This window comes from Maniola jurtina, chromosome 6 (genome assembly GCF_905333055.1).
Source record: "Maniola jurtina chromosome 6, ilManJurt1.1, whole genome shotgun sequence".
Classification (NCBI taxonomy): Eukaryota; Metazoa; Arthropoda; class Insecta; order Lepidoptera; family Nymphalidae; genus Maniola; species Maniola jurtina.
The window spans coordinates 5,415,067-5,439,691 of record NC_060034.1 but is presented as its reverse complement, the minus strand read 5'-3'; the positions used below and the strand labels follow the sequence as shown (position 1 = coordinate 5,439,691).

At 37.4% G+C, this 24,625-nt stretch overlaps 2 protein-coding genes across 6 annotated transcripts in view; both read right to left on the bottom strand.

Annotated features, from left to right (window-relative positions):
- Positions 1–1,028: 1,028 nt before the first annotated feature.
- LOC123866537 (transcription initiation factor TFIID subunit 4) lies at positions 1,029–4,821 on the bottom strand. 2 transcript variants are annotated; one of them, XM_045908183.1, is made up of 2 exons: positions 4,558–4,821; positions 1,029–3,502 (listed from the first exon to the last, which is right to left on the bottom strand). In XM_045908183.1, exon 2 carries the CDS (start codon positions 3,489–3,491, stop codon positions 1,527–1,529), a length of 1,965 nt encoding a protein of 654 aa, XP_045764139.1. In that variant the 5' UTR covers positions 3,492–3,502; positions 4,558–4,821; the 3' UTR covers positions 1,029–1,526. The 2 variants fall into 2 exon arrangements, with proteins under 2 accessions (XP_045764139.1, XP_045764138.1); XM_045908182.1 differs by having other exon boundaries at positions 4,562–4,821.
- Positions 4,822–7,074: 2,253 nt separating this feature from the next.
- The window catches only part of LOC123866535, a 198,845-nt gene continuing 181,294 nt past the window's right edge, over positions 7,075–24,625 (bottom strand). For 3 of the 4 annotated variants that reach the window (XM_045908178.1, XM_045908180.1, XM_045908179.1), the window contains 5 exons: positions 13,433–13,574; positions 11,232–11,360; positions 9,674–10,754; positions 8,856–9,441; positions 7,075–8,781 (listed from right to left, as the gene is read on the bottom strand). In XM_045908178.1, the coding sequence (XP_045764134.1) occupies positions 7,612–8,781; positions 8,856–9,441; positions 9,674–10,754; positions 11,232–11,360; positions 13,433–13,478 (3,012 nt within the window). In that variant the 5' untranslated portion in view covers positions 13,479–13,574 and the 3' untranslated portion in view covers positions 7,075–7,611. The remainder of the gene's footprint in view (positions 8,782–8,855; positions 9,442–9,673; positions 10,755–11,231; positions 11,361–13,432; positions 13,575–24,625) is intronic. The other variant, XM_045908181.1, reaches the window with a different exon arrangement.

Below are 24,625 nucleotides of genomic sequence, written 5' to 3'. Positions count from 1 at the left end.
ACTGCCAAGTGTCAAAATCATGGGTCATAAGAAATCTAGCTTTGGAGGTCGGACTGGTCATATCAACCAAAATCATCATCATCATCTAAGAATAAATCAGTAAAATACACAATTTGACCATAATTGCAGTTTTCTTATATGCTAGATACTTTGATTTATTATTGATTACTCTAGCTATATATTTATTATTGCTCTGGAGTCTAGACCGCCTTACCAGGTATTGGAAGTATTAAAAAAAGTTATCTTGGTTCATTCAGATTTCAATTTAATCAATGAAAACTGACGTCTTACAACAATCGTCTTAAAAATATACCCACATCATTATATTATTAAATTTTATCAACAAAATCACTTACATAATGTTGTTATAGAATGATAAATTGCTACTGTAAAACAAAAGTCAATGTTAGCTAATATGTATTACAATAATATATTTACATCTTCCTACACTACACAGTAGGCAGTTTTTAACATTACTTATATTATAATGAATCAATAAAAATATAATATTTGATCTGTACCTATAGAATTCGTGCCTAGCACCAATTGCTGATGATATAATTTTAGGTAGCATATGTGCATTTTGTACAATGTTATTATATTATAAAACTCCTTTTTATAACATTAAAAACCAACTAATTACTTGTGAGTTAGACTCGCTCACCCAGGGATGTGTATCTAGCTTGAAAGAAACATAATAAAATTATTATCAATAGTGGTTTACAATTATGGTCTACAATCAAAAACAATCTTTTACTTGGCACCACAAAATTAGGTTGTTTATAAAGGTTTATGGCCGATTTCTGAAAAACTGTAGAGACTTGATAAAGTCTCTATCAACTATAAATTCAGGGTTTTTGCTTAGCCAACTCATCTATCTTTTGTGCCATTTTTCAAAGTAAATATATATTTTTAGAAAGTGCAAATGAAGCCCTACTATAAATTATAATATCACTATTGATCCAGTAATCGCAGAATTTCGTTTCTCCATTTGAACCTCTTTACAGTAATATTTTTTTAAGTAATTACATTTACAATAAGGTCAAACAAACATTATAAAAAACTATTCTTTACAAGTCGATAGCATGAGTAGTAAGTGAAATAAGCAGGTGTGACAGACAGTGATACCATATAGGTCCCTTTTAAAAAAAATTTGTAGTAAAATAAAAATCACCTACACATCAATCAATACTAAATAAGGAAATACACATTACGTACTAACCACGAGATCATAGACGTAGAATTCGTAATAACTGCACAAGATAAAATCGGTGTTATGGACTTGATTTAATAAATCCATACTAATATTCTAAATGCGAAAACGTATCTGTAGCGTTTCACGGTCCTTCTATTTAACCGATTTTGAAGAAATTTTGTACAGAGATAGTTTGCATTCCATACTTATATGGACATATGCTACTTTTTCTTCTGGAAAATCGAAGAATTCTCTAGGATTTTCATTAAACCTAAATCCATACTGACAAAGTCGCTGGCATCATCTAGTATTATAATGAAAGTCCAATATTTCATTTCAAGTAACTGAGATACAACAAGAGAGAATGTGCAGTGTCCTTTTCCTGCTCCATGAGATAGAGCATGTCCCGCAGGTTGATACGCTTCAGCCGTGTGCGGAGAGCTAGTTGACTACGACCAGCTAGTCCAGTAGGACCTTGCGAGTTTGACGGGAGAGCAGTATCACCGGAACCACCTGGTCCATCAGTACGAGGCTTTTTGCGAGGACCGATAGCTTGCAGAGCCGTCAGGTTCGCTTCGCGTTGCCTCAATTCTTCCAATTCTACTCTCTGCATCTCCTTGGCTTTAGCTTTGAGCTTAGCTTGTTCTGGGTCTTCATTTTTAGATCTAGATTTGGCAGCTCTGAGCAACATCTCGCGCTCGGAGTCTTCGCGCCGCTTTTTATCGACCCTATCTAGTTCCTCTAGGAATTTTAATTGTCCCTTCACGTCCTGTGAAACTTCGTATCGAGGGTCCGTTTTTATTTGCGAGTCGATTCTGTGTTGCGCGATGACAGCTAACTTTTCTATTAAGTTTTTCAGGCGCTCCTGTACGGCGTGGTTGATGAGCGCAGCGACGTCCGCGGATGGATCCTCAAGACCATGTTTTGCAGTTATCAACTTCAACCGCGCTTGCATCGAACTCGAAGGCACTAAGTACTCATCTTTACAAGATCTGATTTGTGTTCCAATCATTTCGGTAGAGCCTAGAATTCTTTGTGATTCCTCAGCCAAGTTGACACCACCCATAGCAGCTACGTCATTTATATCGTCATCACCGGCCATTTTATCATCAACGAATGGTTGCGAGGTAAACTGGGCAGATGTCTTTTTCTCCTTTTCTTTCAGAAGAGATTTGCTAGCAGTTAGAACTGTGGAAAGGCCGGAAGATGAAGAGGCTGCTGGTCTTGCAAAATTAGATTTGCTGTTCACTGTCATGGTTTTCCCAGCCTTGGTCACATTGATTTTTGTGTGCACAGGAATGTTCTGCAGTACAGCTATCGTATTTCCTGCAGTTGGAAGTGGCTTTTGTATGGGTATAGAAGTTGTGGCTGACACAGGCTGAGGTGCAGGCACTGACATAGTGTTGAAGGCAACCTGAGGTGATGGTGGATTTATGCCTTCAATTACCAATTCTTTGGTGACAAGAGATTGTCGTAGCAGGGGCAGACTTTTCTTAAGGAATCCAATAAGACAAGGCTGAGGGCTGGCATTTAGAAGTCGCTCAAGCCTGTCGCAAAACTCTTCTGGTTCCACTTGAGCATCTATTAACTCTTGAATAAGGTTCCGAACATTACGTTCAACTGACTTAGGTTCTTTGCTGGACAAATCTAAAAGGTTGGCAAGGAAGTTTCTACATTTCTCTTTTGTATTGTCTAGTGGTTTTTGAGTTGTAACTGCGGGCTGCTGCGGTACCGTTGTGGCCATTGAGACAACAGGTGTTGCTGCAACTGGAGCAGCCATCTGTCCAGCTTGTATCTGCCCACTCATCGGCCCTGGCGCTGCAACGCTCGTGGATACTGTGGCTACACCTGAATGTGTCGGTACAGTAGAAAGTCGCAAAGTCTGAGGTTGCTGCGTAGTAAGCGTTCCACCAGTGGGCGCCGGCCCTACTCTCAGTAACTGGTATTGACCATTTTCAGTTTTTAGCAATAAGTGGCCTTGCTGCCCCTGTGGGAGACTCTGCAGTGTTTGAAGTGTAATACCTGGAGCAGTAGCTCTAGTCCCAACTACTTGGGGAGTTCCGATGACGACACGAGGGGACACGGTCGCCACAGACTTCTGGGCAGCAACCGTTGGAGCCCCTGGTCTCATATTTAAAATTTGAACATTTGGCAATATAGCTTGTTGTCCTGTGCCAAGATTCTGAGTTGTGACCACTACATTCTGTCCTCCCGGCTTGTTGATAGTCATCACGTTGGGAATGGAGCCAGCCATGCTGGAGTTTACTGACACTGGCACCATGTCCGATGACTGCATGCTCGTTTTATCTGTTCACAACCAGATAAAATTGTATGTTATTAATTATTTCACAAAAGTTGTAAAATAACATTGTCAACTTTAGTCAAAAATAAAGAAACTATAGAGTACAGTTATTATTTAATCTATATGATATTAAATGTGAGGCAGCCTCCTACACCGAAATGAAGTTTTTTTTTTATTCAAACAAGCTTTCCAAAGTGCTTTTGAATCATCAAGTAAATCTACCACTGTCATTTGGAAGGGCAGATGGGGTGAGACTCCATCCTCCCAAAATTTACACCAAAAAATCTTGATGGCTCCACATTTTAACATCATTTACTACTAGTGACTATTAGTGCAGCTACTTCATCCTTGTTTCCAAATTCCTTCTTAAATCAAAAGCCTTAGTGAGGTTCTATGTAAAAAAGAAAAGTGAGAACCTCCATGCAAAATTTCAAGTTTCTAGAACTAGCAGTTTACACTATAATATTATGTTACTATATTAGTTAGTGAAATTTTTTATTTAAAATTAAATTATATTAACTATAGAATGATGCTTGTGACTTCATCCATGTAATTTTAGTGTTTTAAAAATCTCATAGGAACTCTTTGATTTTCAGGGTTAAAGCTGTTTTTCTTTTGGGCTATACTTATATAGATGTATAAGACTATGTACTTATATCTTTCACCAGGATGCAAGCTATCTCTATGCCAATTTTCAAGTGGATGGGCTGTGAAAAGGTGATACAGACACACTTTTTGTATTTACCATAATAATATGAATATTGATAAAAGACCCATCACAGAATTCTTGATTGACTAGTGGCATAGCACTCAACATAATATTATTAACCTATAGATATGAGTGAATAGACATGTATTTCAAAGGTAATTAGGTAGAACGTTTATTATCTTTCTACAACTGTAATAAAAGTGCTGTGCCATCAATAACTATAGATCACATTCCATTAGATATTTTATAGATCCAAAATTTTACAAGTTCATGCAGTGTTTTTTTTTTGGGGTTACTTTTAAATAGAAGGTTAAATTAATAATAAGAGATCGTAGATTGTAATCAGATTACCTACCTATTCAATGACCACCTTGCTCCTGTCCTCCATTAGCATTGTTTGCGTCCTGTACTGTCTAACGCCACGTCTTGGAATAACATAAGTCGTACTTTGATGGAATTCACTACACTGTTTTAATTGCAGTACATTTTTGAGGTCATTATTAATAAAATTCACAATAGAAGTACATAAATAATTTTACAACATTATTTTCATTTCAACTTTTCTTAAAAATACTTGAGAGCGCCACAGTCAAGTTATTGCCTAATGCCTATTGGTCTGTGACCTGTGTTGGTCTGTGACAGCCACAGTCAGCCCAAGTTTTTTTTTTTTTCTCTTTCGTCTGGCTTTACAAATATAAGCCAATGTCAAGTTTGTAGTTATTTGTAACAAGTTAGTTAAACTATACAAGTATGGACCCCGTCTGTGCCGGCACTCGCCGACATACGCACGGCACCCCTTTAGAGCGCTTTCCAGTCAGTTTTAACAAAAAAAACACTGCAAAAAGGCAGAGCACGCCCGCCAGCTAACACCAACACAGACGAAGTCCTCAGCCCAAGTTAGTCACAGTGACAGATTTCCTAACTAAACCTGACATTGGCTAATCTGTGTAAAGCCAGACGAAAAAAAAAAACATTCCATATTAGAAAGAATAATTATTATACTCTTTGGTGACAGACGACTGCCAGCTGCTCGATTGCGGTAGAATTACAGCTAAAATGTCACGATCGCAATCCCCTCTGATTGGTCAAAGCTCGCTCACTATTGGCTACAATGCATTATTGCAACATGAATAGCATAACTTTAGCCAATTACAACGATTGAGACGGTAATAATGATTGATGCAGTTTTTCCGCAATCGAGCAGCAGGCCTAGACTTGAAGCTTGACTCGAGAAAGTTACAGTAGTCACCACGGGTAACATTGTAAACACGTGTAAACATAGTGGAATAACCTACCATAAAAGTATAAAAAATTCAATCGCCCGCAAAAACTATTTTTAAAATAAGATAAAAGTGTTCTTTAAAAGCGTTTAAGCACTAGGTACTCAACAAAGAAAAAAAAGTTATTATATCAATAAAACAATAATATGATGTTAAAAGGAAAAATTGCAGTTATTAATTTTTTTTCAACAGTTATAGGGATATAGTTATATATATATATATATATATATATATATATATATATATATATATATATAATCCGATTTAAAAATATCTAGGTGCGACTTTTTATCATTCCTTTTGTAGATATTGCAAATTGTTTAGTAACCTCTAGGAACAATAATTAATTTCACAAATTCTCAAAATCCTAAAAAATTAATCCCCTACACTATTGTTGTTACCCGGGTCTACTACAATCTCTTTTCCTTCCAGTGATATTATTATCCATAATAAGATTCATACCACACCACTAGCGCCGTATTGGAGGGTTTTAAATGGTTTTAAACAATTATTTACTGTTTCACTTACTTACCATCGATGTCTAACTAACCTTGTCAACCAGCTAAGCCCTATCTTTCGTGGCAAAATTGTCTAACTGATATTATTTGCTATCCTCATTTTCTGCCTTTTGAAATCCTGAATTGCATGACACAGTCCAGGCAATGCTATCATCGACAGGAACAAAAACTGACACTGAGCTCTCTTATCTAATGATAATAATAAAAGAGGTGATAGCCTGTGGGCCTTCTAGACTTCGGGGTTCAATCCCGGGCACGCATCTTTAACTATTCGAAGTTATGTACGTTTTAATCAATTTCAGTAGCATTTGATGAAGGAATCATTCATCAATTAAAGAAAACATCGTGAGGAAACCTGCATAGGTACCGAGAGTTTGCCATAATATAATTAATGTCACAGTTTTACGATATACTATCGTAAATTTGTTATAATGTTCTCAAAGGTGTGTGAAGTCTGCCAATCCGAACTAGTCTAGCGTGGTTTAAGGTGGTGGTAGACTATGCCAAACCCTTTTCATTCTGAGAGGAGACTTGTGCTTCGTAGTGAGCCGGCGATGGGTTGCTGATGATGATGATGATATAACGACATTTAGTACGAAGTCTACGTGCAATAGCTACTAAACATGAATCGGTATAATATTGGGCAAGCTTGAATTAAAGCGAATTTGACTGCCGTGGAAAACCTAAGTATATTACAATTTTACAATTATTTGTAAAATGACTTCGTAGTCACTCTAAAGCGGTACTGTACTAAACTGGATTCGAAACTTTTTTTTTTTCTCTCTAAATACTAGACTGGCAAGCAGCAGTTTAGTTTACTTGACTTGGGTGTCAGCATTATTTAAGCCGTAGCTTGCGTTCTACTTAACTGATTTTGATTAAATTTTCCCCTGTAGATAAGTCTGATCTTTCTTCATTGATTCAATTGTTTGCGCAATAGGTAGGTACCTACCTATAACGGTAACGGTATACGGTAGGTTGAATGGATACGTACGTATCCATTCAAAGTACAAACCATATAATAACTTAAAGAATGTTCGAAATGAATAAAATAAAACATACAAACAGTCCTATTTTAATATGAACCAATTTATTTAAAGCATAAATTTACAAAATGTATAAAAATACAATAATGTTATCTATATTACGATGGTTTATATTTTATTTTTTAATTACACATGTGATATTTTAATATTTACAAGATATCGATAATATAAATTACAAATATTTACAAAGCCTTTATCAAATATTTATAAAAATTGCGGCACATTTACACCTTCTTTTCACAATTCTTATTTAGTAATCCTCAGGTATTTTACAATATTAAGGTTACTACAAACATTTACATAGGTGCTCTTCCGTATTTTAACACTTTAGTAAAGGAACACAACTTACAGTTTTTATGCTCTTTCACAAATGTTTATACAAGCTACTCAATCTTAAAAATTAACTTGTGCACAATACGAGCAATATAGTCTACTTTCATTACACGCACTTTTGTCTCTAAGTTCATTTTTGTCTTCGAAACTTAATCATTAACGCGCACTAACACGATCACTGACATTGACTTAGTTTAATTTCCTTTTACTAAAAAAATACTGGCCTGTTTATCCTACATAAGGAAATGGAGGATAAGGCGCTGGGAAGTATCCTGGGAAGTTTGCGCTCGGTTGCACCGGTATGGAAGAAGTAACATAAGACGTCAACATAGTTGGAACAACTTTAGTCGTGTACAATGTTGTTAATAATGTCTTCGCACCGAATGTCAATTTTATAACTTGACTCTCTGTAGCAACCACTTCTGTGTTCAAAACAACCGGAGTCGAAGTCACAGTGAATTGTTGTGGGAACAGTGGATTGATTGGCAGCGCTGGTAAACTGCTTGTGCCTAGTTCATATTCCGTTTTCGTTATTGTCGCTACCGGTCTAGAAAGTGTGCTGTGAATTGTATTCTTCCCATCAAATATTGGAATCACGTGTGATTCGTAAATCGTCTCGTATTTGAGAATAGGCTTCGATGTTGTAACGACGGTTGGAATTTGTGCAGCTGCCGCGGGATTGAGTAGTCTGAGAAGAGCCAGTTGTTGCGCTTGTTCGGGGCTCAAAGCTGGAGTAGAAGGACTCGGTGCTTCTGTAACTTGGTTGTTTTTGTTTTGTCCGTGAGCTTTCTTCAGCCTCAAATGATTGTCTCTATATTTATCAATTTCTGTTAAATCAAAGTTGGATCCTATGTTAGCAAGGTCCAGATCAGAAGGGAATACGCGGCGTGATGTTCCTTCTTCATCCTCATTGCTATCACCAAAATCTAACTCCAAATGTAGTTCAGAACCAGCTTCATCTAGACGACTGTTAAACTCCTTAAGGGTCTTGCTTGGTATAAACTGGAAGAATTCCATTGGAGGTAGTGTTTTCGTAGCTGTTACAAGTCTTGTAATCTGGTATGTCTGTATAAAGGTAAGACTACTTGTTATATTAGGCTCTCTCACAATTGGCAATATATGTGTTTTGAGCATATTTTGTGTTGTACTGAATGTTTCAGTTATAGTTTCTAGAGGAGGAGTTTCGACATCTGAAGAAAGTGTTATTGCAGGTAAAGTTACTATGCTGGAGTCCAACAGGTAGTTATCTTTTCCATAAGGTGAAGCTGTTGCTAATATGTTTTCAGTCAAAGGTTCATTTTGAGGATTTTGAGAATTAAACGGCAATTGGGTGGGTTCGATTCGTTTTTCAATCGTTGTTGTCACAGTTATGATGCGTGTGTTCTTTACACGTCCAACCTGTATAACAAAAGACTGGTTAAAAAATTGCACAATATTAAACTTTCGAACTAAGAGTAAATATTTTAAAATACCTGAAAAGTGTAAGGTGACTTGAGTGTAGCAATTTCGTAATAAACATCTCTAAAATCAGCTGGCGTGGAAATTTCTACTTTTAGTGTTTCAACTGGTGGTGGCTTTTCTAAGGAGTCGTCATCAGTTTCGTTCTCTACGAGAGTGCCAGGTCCACTTTGAGAACCAGATTGTTCCAAATCATTATCAGATCTTGCTTGAAGTTCGTTAGATGGCGTGTCGTCAAATAGTGGATTTAAGCTCGGTGTCGTCGTTTGCTGCTCATCATCACCATTTGATTTGCGAATAGTAACTTTAGGTTTAGGGCTTGTTTTATATTGCCAACGTCCGGATCCTGGTGCGCGATTCAGCTTAAATTTGTAAACGCTTGTCGGTGCTGGTGTATTTTGCTCTACTGCTGTAGGTTGAATACGAGATTTAAAACCACGTTTTGATTGGCTGTCACCGTTACTTGCCGGTGTGACTACAGTTTTGTGACCAGAGTTTCGGTTGCTTTTTCGTCTATTAGAAAAAGATTGTGACGAAGATTCACTGAAAACAGATACGGTTGCCAGTTGAGGTTTGTTTGCTGGTCGACCAAAACGTGTACTGAAAATCGAGAATTAGTGTGTAAAATAATCAACGCGTGCGTTATTACTCGTGATAAATGAAAAAAATGTGATGCGTGATGAAAGTGATTTCAGTAATATCTAGCTGAAACTAACTGAAAAAGTACATGAACACAAATATACTATATTGAATAATAGGTTCTATTTACTTCAAAGAGGCACAAGCATAAAGATGAGTGTATGAACATATTTTATTTTAGACGAAATGTTACCTCTGAGTACGTTGAGAATTGGAAGAATTTCTGTTTTTGAATTTCTTGCTTTGGCTACGTGGTTCAGCACTCTCAATATTTTCAACATTTTGAGACTTGTGACGATTTTTAAAAGAACTCCCACCATTTCCTTGTCGCCGCGGTGTTTTACTATTATTATCTCCATCACTTACAGATGGTGTCGGTTCTAAATTGTGCCTGTGATTCTTGGATATGGCAGGTGCTGCTGTTTTTAAGATTCTGTGGGGAGAACTTGGTGATATTTTGGCTTTATGGCCAGGTTGCAATATTTTTGAGTTGCTGTTTAAGACTTGAGCGTATTTTCCTGATATGTATGTACCTATGACACTGGTTTCATGAACTGTTGTAAGGCCATCTTTGACAATTGTTCCTCCAAGAGTAGTAACCAAACCAATGGGATGTTCATCATCTTCTGGAGGTGGAGTTGGTTGGTGTCGGTTTTTTAAATTACTTTTTGGTTTTGGTGGATGAGCTTTTGATGGCCGTAAATTAATTACTCTATATGTTTCTTCTACAAATTCAGATGGTTGTCGTGATAGATAATCATATTCTGGTTCCCCTATGTTATTAGACACTAAGATTGCGGGTTCTTCTTCAGCATGGCTAGACTTTATTTGAATTACGCTATTAACTATGGAAGATGGTACAGGATTTTGTTTGACTTCAACCTTACTACTTACAATATTAGTCACACTTTTAACAGCTTGATTTTTTTGTTGCTTTTTGGGTTGAGAAGATTGTTTAGGTTTTGCCACTGGTTGTTTTCCTGCGTTATTTTCTACAATTTTAGAGGGTCCAGCGACAACTTCAACTTTTGTTATTATTTGTTTTTGCTCTTTAGGTACAGACTTCGGAATATTGATAACCTTATCATCTTTTTTTGGAGGAGATGTTACAACAGAAATAGCACTTGATGCTACAAGTGGGGCGCCTGCTTTATTCGTTTTGTCCTTGTCCGTGGTTTTACTAGGCTTGATCGCCTCCGGCTTTACGTTGCTGATAGGTGGTGGTTTAGTCTCAATGATATTTTCTTGGACGGACTTTTCTGTGTGCGGTGGTTCTAAACAGAGAAGAGTCAGTTAATTTATGATTAAATATATTAAAATTTACTTACGTATGTTATGTGTAGAGAATATAATATGATTATTAAAATAAGTTTTAAATAAATTAAATGAAGTCATCATGATCAACCCATTTCCGCCCCACTACTGAGTACGGGTCTCCTCTCAGAATGAGAAGGGTTTAGGCCATAGTCTGCCACGCTGGCCCAGTGCGGATTGGCAGACTTCACACACCTTTGAGAACATGGAGAACTCTCAGGCATGCAGGTTTCCTCACGATGTTTTCCTTCACCGTTAAAGCAAGTGATATTTAATTGCTTAAAACGCACATAACTGAAAAGTTAGTGGTGCGTGCCCGGGATCGAACCCCCGACCTCCGATTCGGAGGCGGACGTTCTAACCACTAGGCTATCACAGCTTTTTTTTTTAATAATAAATAAATTAAATGAAGTAATGCTTATGAATTAAAATACGACCTGGTGGAGGAGCAGATTGAGGCGAGAAGACCATAACAGTGTTCCCTATCGTAGTCGTGAAGTCCAGGAACCCGTAGACAGTTTGAGTGAGGAAGTTGTTTCCGGGACCTTCGCCTGATGCTATGCTACCTGGAAATATTTACACAGAGTATATTTAATACATAGAGTTTTAAATAATAGGAACACTAACGTTAATTGAAAACATAGGTTACATTAATTAGGCCCTTGGGATTTGACTTTTATCAAATTAGTAGAATAAAATACTATTTTCGATGAATTTCTTTTTGTGTGGCATAGATAAATTATTTATGTTTTATGAGGTTATGTGTCTCTCGGTTTTAGGCATAAAACAGCTCGGAATATAAGTGAATTATTACTAATTTGACTCTTTTCCATTAATTCAAAAGCTTAGAGACAATTTTGAAAGATAAAAAGCTATCGAATGTGTTTCTTCAATATCATTAAGCTCTAAATGGTCTGTTATAGTACCTAGGCTTGGTTCGAAACGGGGGCAGATACGAAGAAAGCTACGCGTAATGTATGCGTGGTTCTTGCTTCATGGATTAATGATGTGTGATGTCGTTTCCTTTAATGGGTTTTAGAAAATGGAGTGGATTACATACTCGAAGGGCATTTAAGTAAGAAGCCTTTAGGTAAATAAGTAAGTAGGTAAATATAGTTGTAAATCATGTTTTATTTTTAAACAAGCTGAAAACTAAACAAACCCTGACTTCGTTAGGTTGCTGAAAATCCTTAGTCAGTCAGTTTAATCTTTCATAGACAAAAATAGCTTATACCTATCCATTGCCAATTTTTGGTGGTCTACGTTATATAGAAAAACGTGCAAAATCTTAACTTTCTAGATACTATGCGATTTGAACAGTACCGCGTTGTTTAAATGTCTGATTTGTTCTTTTATTTTTGGGTATTCATTTTTGACGAGCACTCTTAATCGTATGAAGGCAACGGTGAAGATTTTGCAAGCAGGAGATCTTATAAGATGCAGTTTATGCAGTTGGTAAATTCTAGATCTAGAGGAAGGCTTTTACTATGACAAACAGGTAATCACGTTGTATAAGTATAGCTACTGGTTAAAACTTTTGTTTTTGATAAATATTACAAGATTTCCATGTGGCCGATTTATTTAAAAGTTAGAGTAAGTAGGTACCTACGAGGAATTGTACTCGTAGTTGCTAAAATTTGGCACAAGTCTAAGCTACCAACGTATTATACTGCTTAGCTCAAACCTTATCGTGCGTTGCCAAATACAAATTTATGTTACATTTTCATAGAAAGTGGGGACCAAAATTCTGGCGGGGTCGTGTCGCTATATCCTCGTTACTTCCGGGCCATTTGCCATCAAGTGGGCTGAGATAGTCCACCTTAGATCCGATCGGGACCGCCTCCCTATTCCAATCTATGTGTTTTCAATTACTTTGCTCTAAACATTTTCATTCGCTCCGTATGTAGTTACTTTGTATGCATCATTTGTTCGGCATAATGTTTTTGGGCCTAACCAGGAATGATTATTGTTATTTCTGTTGCCACTTCGATAGGTTTTCATTGCGGGGAAATTAATTGTTATACTATTAAGCTTGTATTTTCAAACTCTTAAATTTTTAAGGTTAACTAACAAGTGTAAAAAAAATTATAGGGGGTATATATAGGGGGTCACAGTAACTAGAAAAGAACTGATAACTTTCAAACAGCAGAACCGATTTTCTTGGATTATAGCTAAGAACACTCTCGATCAAGCCAAGCCACCTTTCAAACAAAAAAAAAAAAAAACTAAATTAAAACCAGTTCAATAGTTTAGGAGCTACGATGTTACAGACAGATACACATATATCTATCATATAACATACCTCTTTTTGGGTCGGGGGTTAACAATCGATCAAGTGCGAGTCAGACTCGCACACAAAGGGTTCCATAATATCATCGTATAACAATAAACTGTTTTATTATTTGCTGTTATAGCGGCAATATAAATACACATTCTGTGAACATTTCAACGCTCTACCTATTACGGTTCACGAGATACAGCTCGCTGACAGACAGACGGACGGACCGATGGATGGACGCACGGACGGGCAGCGGAGGTTTAGTAATGGGTCCCGTTGGCTTACTTCGGGGGACCCTAAAAAGTGACCCTAAGAAGTGAAAGTAAATGATTAAAGAAAGAAATCCTAGTTAAAACTTACATAGGTGGGCGGATACCGCCAGAAAGATGACTATCCGATGATCCATGGCACGATTTTCGTTTTTCTGCTTATAAACTATCACGCTGTCAGGTGACTGTGGCGAACTCGCATTGTGGTGAATGCGACTGCTTATAGCGTGTACCTGGAACCAAACAGATCATTTATAAGTATAAAATTATGAGGACACCATTAGGCATTAACTAATCTATTCTTAGGATTAATAACAATTTAAAGTAATTCATTAAATTAGGTGTTAGATAATCGAATATAATTTTATTTAACAGTACCTATCATTTTAGATTACCTATTGAAATTTAAAGCAGTGCATTGTACATTCTACCTATTGATTTTTGCTTAAAATAACGGCCGTATTCACAAACGTTATTAAGAGGTCTAACAGTGCGCTCGAACGCATAGTGTAGGTTCCACCAATCAGATCATTGTAAATTGACGTGATACAGTCATCTGATTGGTGGCACGGACACTGTGCGTTCGAGGGCACTATGAGACCTGATATAGTAACGTTTGTGAATACGGGTGTTAGGAAAGTTTAAATATAAAAGTCTACATTGCAAGACATTCTAATTTGCATCTGATTTTGATTTCGGACAAGAATGCTTTATAAATAAAAAACAAAATTAGAATCATTTGCGTTATATCCATGAACTAACCAATAAAGTCAATGCAAAAGAAGCTTTTCCATTGGCTAGCAAATGGAAGAAAAAGTGTATGAAATTATGAAATCCTTGCCAGCGATTGAAGAACTGAAAACGCTACTTATATCTTATTAGATGTGAAAGTTTGAATGTTTGTTTCTACTTCTTCACTCTACAATGACCGAACCGATTTGGCTGAAATTTGGAATGGAGATTGCTTATAATATCCTGAATTAACATATCTGCGTTTTATTTCGGAAAAATCAAAGAGCTCCCACGGGATTTTATAACTAAATCCAAGCGGATAAAGTCGCGGGCTTCATCTTATAAATAATTATTATTTTTTCCTTTCCGTGCCGTACCGGCACTGGCCAATGGAATAAAGCACCCATTTCAGTGAAAAAAATAATCGCTGAAAATACGAAGCAACGTGACGCCATACAGTCTCATTCCAACTGCCCAATTTATTGAGCAGAACCGATGTCGCGTTACTAGTAACAGTACATAAATATGTCGGGGAACATTTAGTTTCCAGTATTGTGGTTTCACAACAAATTAAAACTTTATTTATATTCACATAAATTTCCTGAATCACCACTGCAATTAAAACAAATTTATGGTAGGTAATGTGAAATTAACAGCTTATTAATGGCCCACATGGGGGAAAAAGCCTCATAGGAGAGAGACTGAGGGTTGACATCTATCACACCATGGGACTTATCTAGGTACTCCAGTACCACTCAAATCACCACGGGCATACAGGAGAAAGATTTTTAATTCAAATAAACTTTTACAAGTGTTTTTCAATCGCCAAGTGCCTCTGACATTGGTTCAGAATGACCTTCCTACCGCGAAGAAGCAGCAGGAAATCGCCAATAATATATACCTACTATATTATTCAATTTGCAATGATAAAATAATTATTAAGTAGTATGTATGTCATGTAGGTACATAAAATTTTGCGATAAGTATTTTGATGATTCTCTTCCAAAAGGTATACCTACCTACTTACGATAAAATATCCTGGTCCATTACTGAACTGAATTAAATACTTTATCATTTATTTGGTACAGACAGTTTGAATCTCGAAACGAATATAACCTATCTGCTTTTTTATTTTATTTGTTTCTTAATAATCAACAGCGTACAAAATATTTTTTACAATTAATCTAGGTTAATTTAACTTTTATATATCGAGGTTAGTTAAAAATGCTAAAAAAAAAGTTTTAAGATAAAGCCGCAAGTTACGGAAATAATAATAGGTAAGTATAAACTTAATATAAAAATTAAAAAAAATATTATACGGAATTAAGTCAAGTTCAAAACAATATCACAACAACATAAATAAATAGATAATATTCAATAAAAATAAATAATTAACGAATTTTGTTAATGTTTTACAACTACATAGTTAATTAATTTTTACTTAGTACCTCTATATTCAAATTTCAATAATTAGTATTTAATTACAGTTTAATTAATTTGAAATAATGTTGCAAATGTAGAAAAGGCTAATTGGTTTGCAAGACCGCAAATTGTTTACTATGGAAATCAGTTAAACCCCGAACAAGTTACCTAAATAAACCAAATTGTTTGCAGCAATGTTAACATTTCATTCAATCTAACCATGTAAAATATTATACGAATTATCTATACTATATTTTAAATACTAGGTAGATGATGCCCGGAATTTCGTTCATGTGGATATAAATTTGTAAAATCTTGCGGGAACGCGTTTGATTTTCCGGGGGAAAAAGTAGCTGTACTTAGAGTTGTTGATAATATTTTGTTAATCCGGGGTACAAGCTATCTCCATTCCACTTTTCAATCAGCCAAATCAGTTTTGTCATTATGCCATGAATTACCTAGTTACAAACATCCAAACATCTAAACTTTCATCATTATCATCATCAACCCATTGCCGGCCCACTACTGAGAATTGGAATCTCAGAAAGCCATCCACCACGCTGGCGAAGTACGGATTGGTAGACTTTGAGAACATTAAGGAGAAATCTCATGCCGAATGCAGGTTTCCTCACGATGTTTTCCAAACTTTCACATTTATAATAATAGTAAGGATTGGTTTCATTTTGTAAAACCCAATTAAAAGTTCTAGGATAATGAAGCTTCCTTTTTTGACTACATTTAGTTTACATTAATCTTAGTTTTTGAGTACTTACCAATAGGCAAGTACCAATAGGTAGGTAGTAAGGAAAATTTAGATATGAGTGATCTGTGACCAGTTTTTATATGTTTTATTTCGTGTGCTTATAATAGGTATATACCTAGAACCTAAGTAATGTAAATGGGAACAATTTTTAAATAGAAGTAGCCTGTTACATACTTTTCTGTAATTATTTCTCTTGGAGAGGAATGACGCTGATATTCAAGAGAAACTAATAAAACTTATACGTACATTTTCTTCGAAAATATTAAATAATTCCTTCAGTAAATACTTCGTCTTTTACCTGAACAAAGGATTATGGAATATTTATTGATTTTACAAAAATAAAATAGTTCAAGCATTTGAATCTGGTATGGAAATATTTGTAATTTACGATCAGCCGAAAGATTGCGGTTGGTAATTCACGATTGGCATCCTTTGTGGGGCTCTGGCATTTGAATTCTGAATGAGCGAAGGACTAATCTTAAGGTCGGTAAGGTTAGGGAATTTGCAGTGCACTGAGGTATTGTTGAAAGCTTTAAGTATTTAAGTGGCAGGTGTGCAGCGTGTACCAGGTAATGTTAGTTTAATAAATCAGTTCATTTTAATAGAAAAGAACTGAGATATTCAACGACTTCTCTTTCTTGTTAGAAGATCTTTTGCTCAATAGTCGGCCGGCATGGGTTGAGATTTTCATTCTTCATCATCAACCCATCACCGGCCCACTACTGAGTACAGGTCTCCTCTCAGAATGAGAAGAGTTTGGCTATAGTCCACAACGCTGGAGTGCGGCTTGGTAGTTTTCACACACCTTTGAGAACATTATGTTAAACTCTCAGACTTGCAGGCTTTTGCACGATGTTTTCCTTCAGTGTTATTCAGATGGCAATGGGTGAGATCATTAATGTTGGAAGCGCCGGGTGAGATGATGGTGATCAAATATAGTAATATAAGTAATATAATTCGTAAAGTGCCTAATTAGTAAAGTTCTTTCAAAATACTATTCAAAATGCCCACGTGTTATTAATCGTTACTGTATCCATATCCATATTAATAGTAGGTATAAATGCGAAGTGTGTGTCTGTCTGCTACGTTTTCACGGCCCACGTGATTTTAAAAACCTAAATCCACACGTACGCTGTCGCAGGCATCATCTAGTCAAACGATGTAAAGTAAATAAGCGTCGTAAACCTATATACGAAAGCGGCTATATGGACTCTATGGAGTATTTAAATGCCTCAGCGACCATGTCAGTGCGTCGGAGGCATCCAAGCCGAATTCCCTTGTAAATGCAATGCGCTGGCCTGCAGTCAAGCCTGCATAGCTAGGAGTATTGAAAGTAATTGAATGCTAAGTTCCGATTGCAGCCGAGCTTATGGGAGCACAATTTATAGTCGTAATAATGTGTGTATGAATGTGAAATATTATGCTGTTTCGTAGATTATAAATACGATTAGGTACCAATTCAATTAAATAAACATAGCTGCTTATCTTTTTACCCGACGGCGGTAAAGCCAAAAGGAAGGGTTATGATTTTAGCAGTCTATGCATGTATGTATGTAGGTTTGTATATGTCCATCCCGGGGATGCAAGCTATCTTTGTATGCTTACAAACCTCCGCGAAAAGCTAGCAGACCGACAGACGGACAGGCTCACTTTCGCATTTATAAAGTTAGCATGCCATTCAGTATTATAACTGAGGGACATCTCGACCGAAACAAACTCGTCTGAATGGCCGAGTTGTTGCCAAGTAATATATTTAGCCTAACCGAGTACGGATGTAAAAAACTCCGCACCGAACCCGGATATTGGTTACGCACTAATCCGAACTCTGATCCAAAACCAAGCTCTTCAGTGGACATCTTTGACATATCTACGTCATACGTCCGATTTATTTATTTGAACTTCGGCGGGGAGGGGCAACACACGCACAACAGACGGAAACGTTTAAGTGCGGAAACCAGCCCAGAGAGAAGAAGAAGAAGAAGACGTCCGATTTAAATCGGAGGCACATCCGAGGTATCCTCACGGGTGTCGGAGAGACCGAGGCAATCCGAGATATTCTCACGGATGACGGAGAGACTCGGATGACGGAAGTCAGAGTAGTGTGTAAGCTATTATACTTACAATAATTCTATGACTATGTAGGTACTTTGGAACGTATTTTTACGGATTCGGTTCGCATGCAGTGCGTGATCGCCCTAAGCCTAATAATGTTGATAATAATAATTATAGGCTACCTATTGAAGACCAACAGAGCAAGCACACTCCTCCCTAATAAAGCAATTCCGTTGATGCGAAATGACGTCTATCTTAATCACGAAAGCGGCTATAGGTAATTCAATAGCTTGACGGCCGTGTCAGTAGTCTGAGGCTTTGAACTTGCAAGCCGGGCTGCCGTGTAAATTGGCATGCATTGTGCTTGCCCAGTCACTCTGTAGCGGACTATTGAGAGCGTTTCAATGGATAATATGTTCGTGTTGCACGCCGATGCATATTATTCACCATCCATCCATAGGTACTAAATACATATTATAAATGCGAAAGTGTGTTTGTCTGTCTGTCTGCTAGCTTTTCACGGCTCAAAAGTATTGATGAAATTTGGTACAGAGTTAGCTTACATCCCGGGCTAGCTTATATATAGAGCTATAGGCTGCTTTTTATCCCGGAAAATCAAAGAGTTCCCACCGGATTCCTAGAGGCCCATCTGTTATATCAATTTATATGAAAGGCACAGGGTTAGCTTGCGTCCTGGAAATTGAGATGGGTAATTTTTATCCCGAGAAATTAAAGAGTTTCCGCTGGAATTAATAAACACCTAATAATTTTTTTTTTTTAATATATTATATTTCCCTTGGATTTAAATAACTAAGTATAAAGAACGTACTAATGAAAAATTGCGCGCCGTTTGTACATTGGCAGATTGTAACTGGGCTTTTCTAATTTTAATAACCATTGTAGGTACTTAACAATTTGAAGTAACATACAGCCGTGATGAGCAATCTTAATCAACTAGGGCCACCATTTTGTGGTTACAGCCAAAATCCAAATGGTAAAATGCAGGTTCGACCAAATAGCAAAATGGTTGGTCAGGTTTGCTATTCGTTGCATAGTGATTGACCACTTCGAAGGTTTTCCGTTAAAATGAATGAAAATATACTTAGTGGGAAACCCATAATGAATGAATTCAACCCAACAGAGTTATAATCGCATTAATTAATTGGCGTGTCAGTTTATTTATATTTTTAACCCCCGACCCAAAAAAAGGGGTGTTATAAGTTTGACGTGTGTATCTGTGTATCTGTGTGTCTGTGTATCTGTGTATCTGTCTGTGGCACCGTTGCGCCTAAACTAATGAACCGATTTTAATTTAGTTTTTTTTGGTTGAAAGGTGGCTTGATCGAGAGTGTTCTTAGCTATAATCCAAGAAAATCGGTTCAGCCGTTTAAAAGTTATCAGCTCTTTTCTAGTTACTGTAACCTTCACTTGTCGGGGGTGTTATAAATTTTTAATTTACACTTGTATTTATATGCAATAAACACATTGTCACATCGACTTCGACGAAATTTGTCCGTGCACCGTTATGTATATGTATTTATTATTATAATTATAAATTGTTTTTGAGCTAATATGCATAGGTCTTATATAAAGAATCTATGGGCAATTGTTAGGGTTCCGTACTTGGATGGTGCCAACTGCCAACGGAGACCCTATTAGGTATTAAGCCCCGGCTGTTCGTCCGTCAGTCCGTCAGTTCGCACTTGACCGATTTTTTAAATAATTTTCTACTAGGTATACCATAATAACAATAAAAACTTTTTAAAGAAGAAAATATTAATAAATAAATAACTAAGGTATCTGTACCTAAACTACGATACCATCATTACGTCTATCTAAATAATTTCCAACTATTTCCTATATTAATTTATGATGAGCTTTAATAACAAAGATTATCTAAGGGCATCTTCAGAGGGCGACGTACACGCACGTTTGTGTGTGGGTGTTTATTGGGGTGTGCATGAATGGGCGTTGGTCTGGCGAGTGTTTGCTCGCGAGATGGGTGCGGTGATGGCGTCGATGTTTGTAGCGGCTCTTCCTACTTCCAACCATTCATTCGGCTGATGCATAGTTTATGGTATGGTTAGCAAAAACCTGATGGATATTATGACGATTCTATTTAGAAGAATACTGTTCTGAACAATAAGATTTTTTGATTGTTAGGGTTGAGGAGTCGACTCCTCAACCCTATGTTAAATGAAAATGCACTTTAATCACAATGTACACGCATATGTGTGTGGGTGTGCATGAATGGGTGTTGGTATGGTGAGTGTTTGTTCGCGAGATGGGTGCGGCGATGACCTCGGGATTTGTAGCGGCTGTATCCTCCAACTGCCTCCAACCACTCATTCTGCTGATGCATAGTTTATAGCACACTAGCAGAAAACCTGATGGGTATTATGAAATAATGACTGTCAAAATTTTTAGCAACAGTATGACTACGGAACTCTACATTTCTTATGCGTGTTCTGCTTCTGACATGCACTTGGCCAGGTATTTTGATTTTTTATGATGACTGCGGCTTTTGTGATCACATATTATAGTGTATGACTTTCTAGTGTATGTGGATACTTACATTAGAAAGAGTGTTGTACAGTTGAACGATATACAAATATGCATTCATAACAGACAAGGTGATAAATAATGTCCCGGCTAGCTGAGGTTAAGAGTTAAGACCGACGACGAGATATACCAAAAAAAATATGAGCCTCGTGGCGTGGTACCCGTGGGAGATGTAAGGACTTAAAGAATTTGTTGAAAACTGCGATGTGACAACCCTGCAAACAGCTGATCGTAGAAATCAACTCGTAAAAACTTCTGTGAGCTTGAATGACAGTTTGAACGTCAAGCTGCAGAGGTAACGAAAGAATCTATGGCACTAATAATAATATACCTAATTTGTCATGTTATATGCTTGGTTATATGATGCAAATTGCAAACACGCCGCTGTATATCGTGAAATACTATATAAATGTGAAAAATGCCCAATTTCATTTACATCTTCTTCTTCTTCTTCTTCTTCTCTCTGGGCTGGTTTCCGCACTTAAACGTTTCCGTCTGTTGTGCGTGCGTTGCCCCTCCCCGCCGAAGTCTTCACTCCAGCCATCCAAGCTCGCTCCAGAAGCCAAGTAGACCGCCCAGGTTGCCGAGGGCTTCATGAAGTGAGGTTGGGGATCCCAGATGGCGTTCTCGATGTTCTGCTACGCTTGCACACTCCAGGAGCACGTGCGTCGGTGTTTCATCGACCTCCATGCAGGCCCTGCACAGAGGACTGTCGGTAACACCTATAACGAAAAGGTGTTTGTTTAGTGGGCTATGCCCTGTTATGAGTCCCACCACCTTCCTAAGTTTACCTTTGTCCAGGCGGAGTAGTTTGTTAGTTTGTCGTATATCTATGTTAGGGAAAGCCTCTTTGGCTTGCCTGCAGTCAGTTGCGTTTGCCCATAGATGAGAATGCTCTTTAAGTGTTAGTTCGTGTAACCAAGTTTTATACTCACTGAAGGGTATGGGTACCATAGGCTCTGGCCCTGTCACCTTCAGCGTCGTAGCCTTGCGTGCTAATGCGTCCGCTGCCTCGTTTCCCTGGTCCCCATCATGTCCTTTGACCCACCGTAGGGTGATGTCATTCGACATGGCGAGTGTTTCCAGAGCCTTGTGGCAGTCTTGTATGAGTTCAGAGGTTGTCGAAAATCTAGCCAAGGCTTTAAGAACAGCTTGGCTATCCGAGTTAATGTTTATCTTAAAATTTGTTACCTGTCGGTTTGCCATTGCTATGGCTGCAGTTGTAATGCCTACACACTCTGCTTGGAAGACAGAGTTGTCCTTACCGAGTGCGTGACTTATTCTCATGTTTAGTTCTTGGCAGTAGGCCCCTGCTCCTGTGCCAGTTTTTGTTTTGGATCCGTCGGTGTACACTTCTATTGCATCTTGTGTTGGCTTCGGATCTATGTTTATCTCTGGATTTATTCTATATGGTTTGTCCAGTATGTATTTTTTCCTGGTTCTATCGCATTTCCACTCCAGGCGTGGTTCTTTGGTTATGCTTTGCACTAGAATTTTAGTGTGCCTTGTGTTCTGTTCTTTCCACAGACCTGAGGTTTTCAGTCTCAAGGCTGCGAGCGTTGCTTCTTCTCTGACTTGTAAGTACAGGGGCGGGATCCCCAGTATAATTTCAAGTGCTGTTGTAGGTGTGGTACTCATGCAGCCTGTAATGGCGAGGCATGCTTGTCGTTGGAATTTCTGTAATTCATGCTGGGCGGTCGTAAGAAGAGTTCTCGGCCACCATATCAAGGCAGCATATGTTAGTGAGCTTCTTACTACCGTTAGGTATAACCATTTCATTATCTTTGGTTTGAGCCCCCATTTTTTCCCCAGCATGCGTTTGCATTGGTTTAGTATCGTAAGCGATTTATTAATTTTATCTTCTGTATGCCTTTTCCAGCTGAGCTTGCTGTCAAGAGTCACACCAAGGTACTTTACCTCAGTGGATAGTCTAAGGCTTGTGTTGAACAAAGTTGGTGGTTTGGTTAGCTCTATTTTCCTTTTGTTTGTGAACAGAATCATCTCTGTTTTCTTTGGATTTACAGTAAGTTCATTTTCATTGCACCATCTATTTCATTTACATACAAAACAGATCAATCATGGAAGAATAGCCTTAATAATATGAGTCCATCCATGTGATCCATGGGACACCAATCCATCATCAAATAATAAGCTTAAGCAACCTTATTTTGAAAATATTTCTTTGTAAACTGTACTCGCTCTATCTGACCAGTTTGGTGGCTGGTTCATCCCTCTATTCAAACAAAATTTAATGAGGCATACGCTTGTACAGGGGCGAAGCCTTTAGAGATCATATGGGGCCCACGCTTCATTGTACTTTCGTCTATGCTTCAAATACGCAAGTGTAGATTATCAAAAAGGAATTCGTAATAGGGAACCTGCCTGCTGTCGGACGTATATATTTTCAGTCAATATCCTGTACTATTATATTCTGAGTCAATACAAAAATATAACTACTAAATTTATACTTAAGTCGAAATCTTTGGGAAACCACCGCTTTATTATCCCAATTCTGGAGAAAACTCCTATCATTATGAAAAGGGACCACGACCCTCAGTAATGAGGGAGGAATATGACAACAAAAAAGATGCAAGACTATGATGCAATAAGATTACTTACGTAAAAAATATAAGTGGTGGGACTTACCTAAGCCGCCTATGGTAGTAGTTGCTGTATAATAACGCCAAATAAAAGCTCTAGAAACTGACGGTTTAGAAGAATACTTAGAACTCTTTGGTTTTCTCTTAAAAATTACGTTTATCGAGTTATACGAAAAGCAACTTTTTTACGGATTCCTATCATATAATAGGGCCTTAAGCAGGATTTACCGGAATGTTTTATGAGATTCTATTCAATTCGGGAAGCGTAAGCCTCTTTGCAGATTTTTCAGGCATCTTATAGGCGCTCTAATCTCCGCCTCGATGCGAGGCGCGCGACGATAATATGTTCTTAAGGGTTTATGATAATCTAAAACGCAATTAATTTACATTATGCCGTGGCCCGATTTCCATCGTTGTCTGCGAAGGGAATGGGGCAAAAAATATGCAAACTTACAGTAAGGTTTATGTGGTGCATGAAAAAGAAGACCTATTTATATTGTTGACTTTAGTCGTGATCAGTTTTAACTTTTACCACAGCTTATAGTTTTGCCTTCGTCGAAGTCGTGCTATGGGATTTTTGGGAATTAAGCTATATCAATACAAGCCATCCTCAGTATTTAGGCCTAACCTTATCATTTTAATTACGAGGAACTATAGTAAAATTAAAATCCTTTAATTATAAATCATTTCCGATCTATACAAGACATACTTCAATGAAAAGTCGAAATCTGCATAAAAGTATTTTCTACCGAGTTTTAACTTTAACGATCTCTGCGAAACCTAGACGAATGTTACCATAATTCACGACTCACAAATAGCGTTGGCAGCAGCGTCTTTTGTCAGACAAATCGGCTCGTGGCCAAAATATCCAGATAGTTAGGTATAAGTTTTGTGCGCGAGCATGCCAAATAACCTTTCAACTATAAACCTCTTACTAAGCACGAAGAGAGGTAAACATCGAAATACGTAAACACTGACTAGCAGATCTCCGTGGTTTTGTCCGTGTATTTCAAGTTTTATACCTACTATTTAATAAAATATTCAAGGACCCTGAAATTAAATTATCAGGGGTTATATTATAAAACTCTAGATAGGCAAAGTTGTATTTTAAAAAGTTGGGTGTGTAATAAAATACGCATAGCGACACAGACCT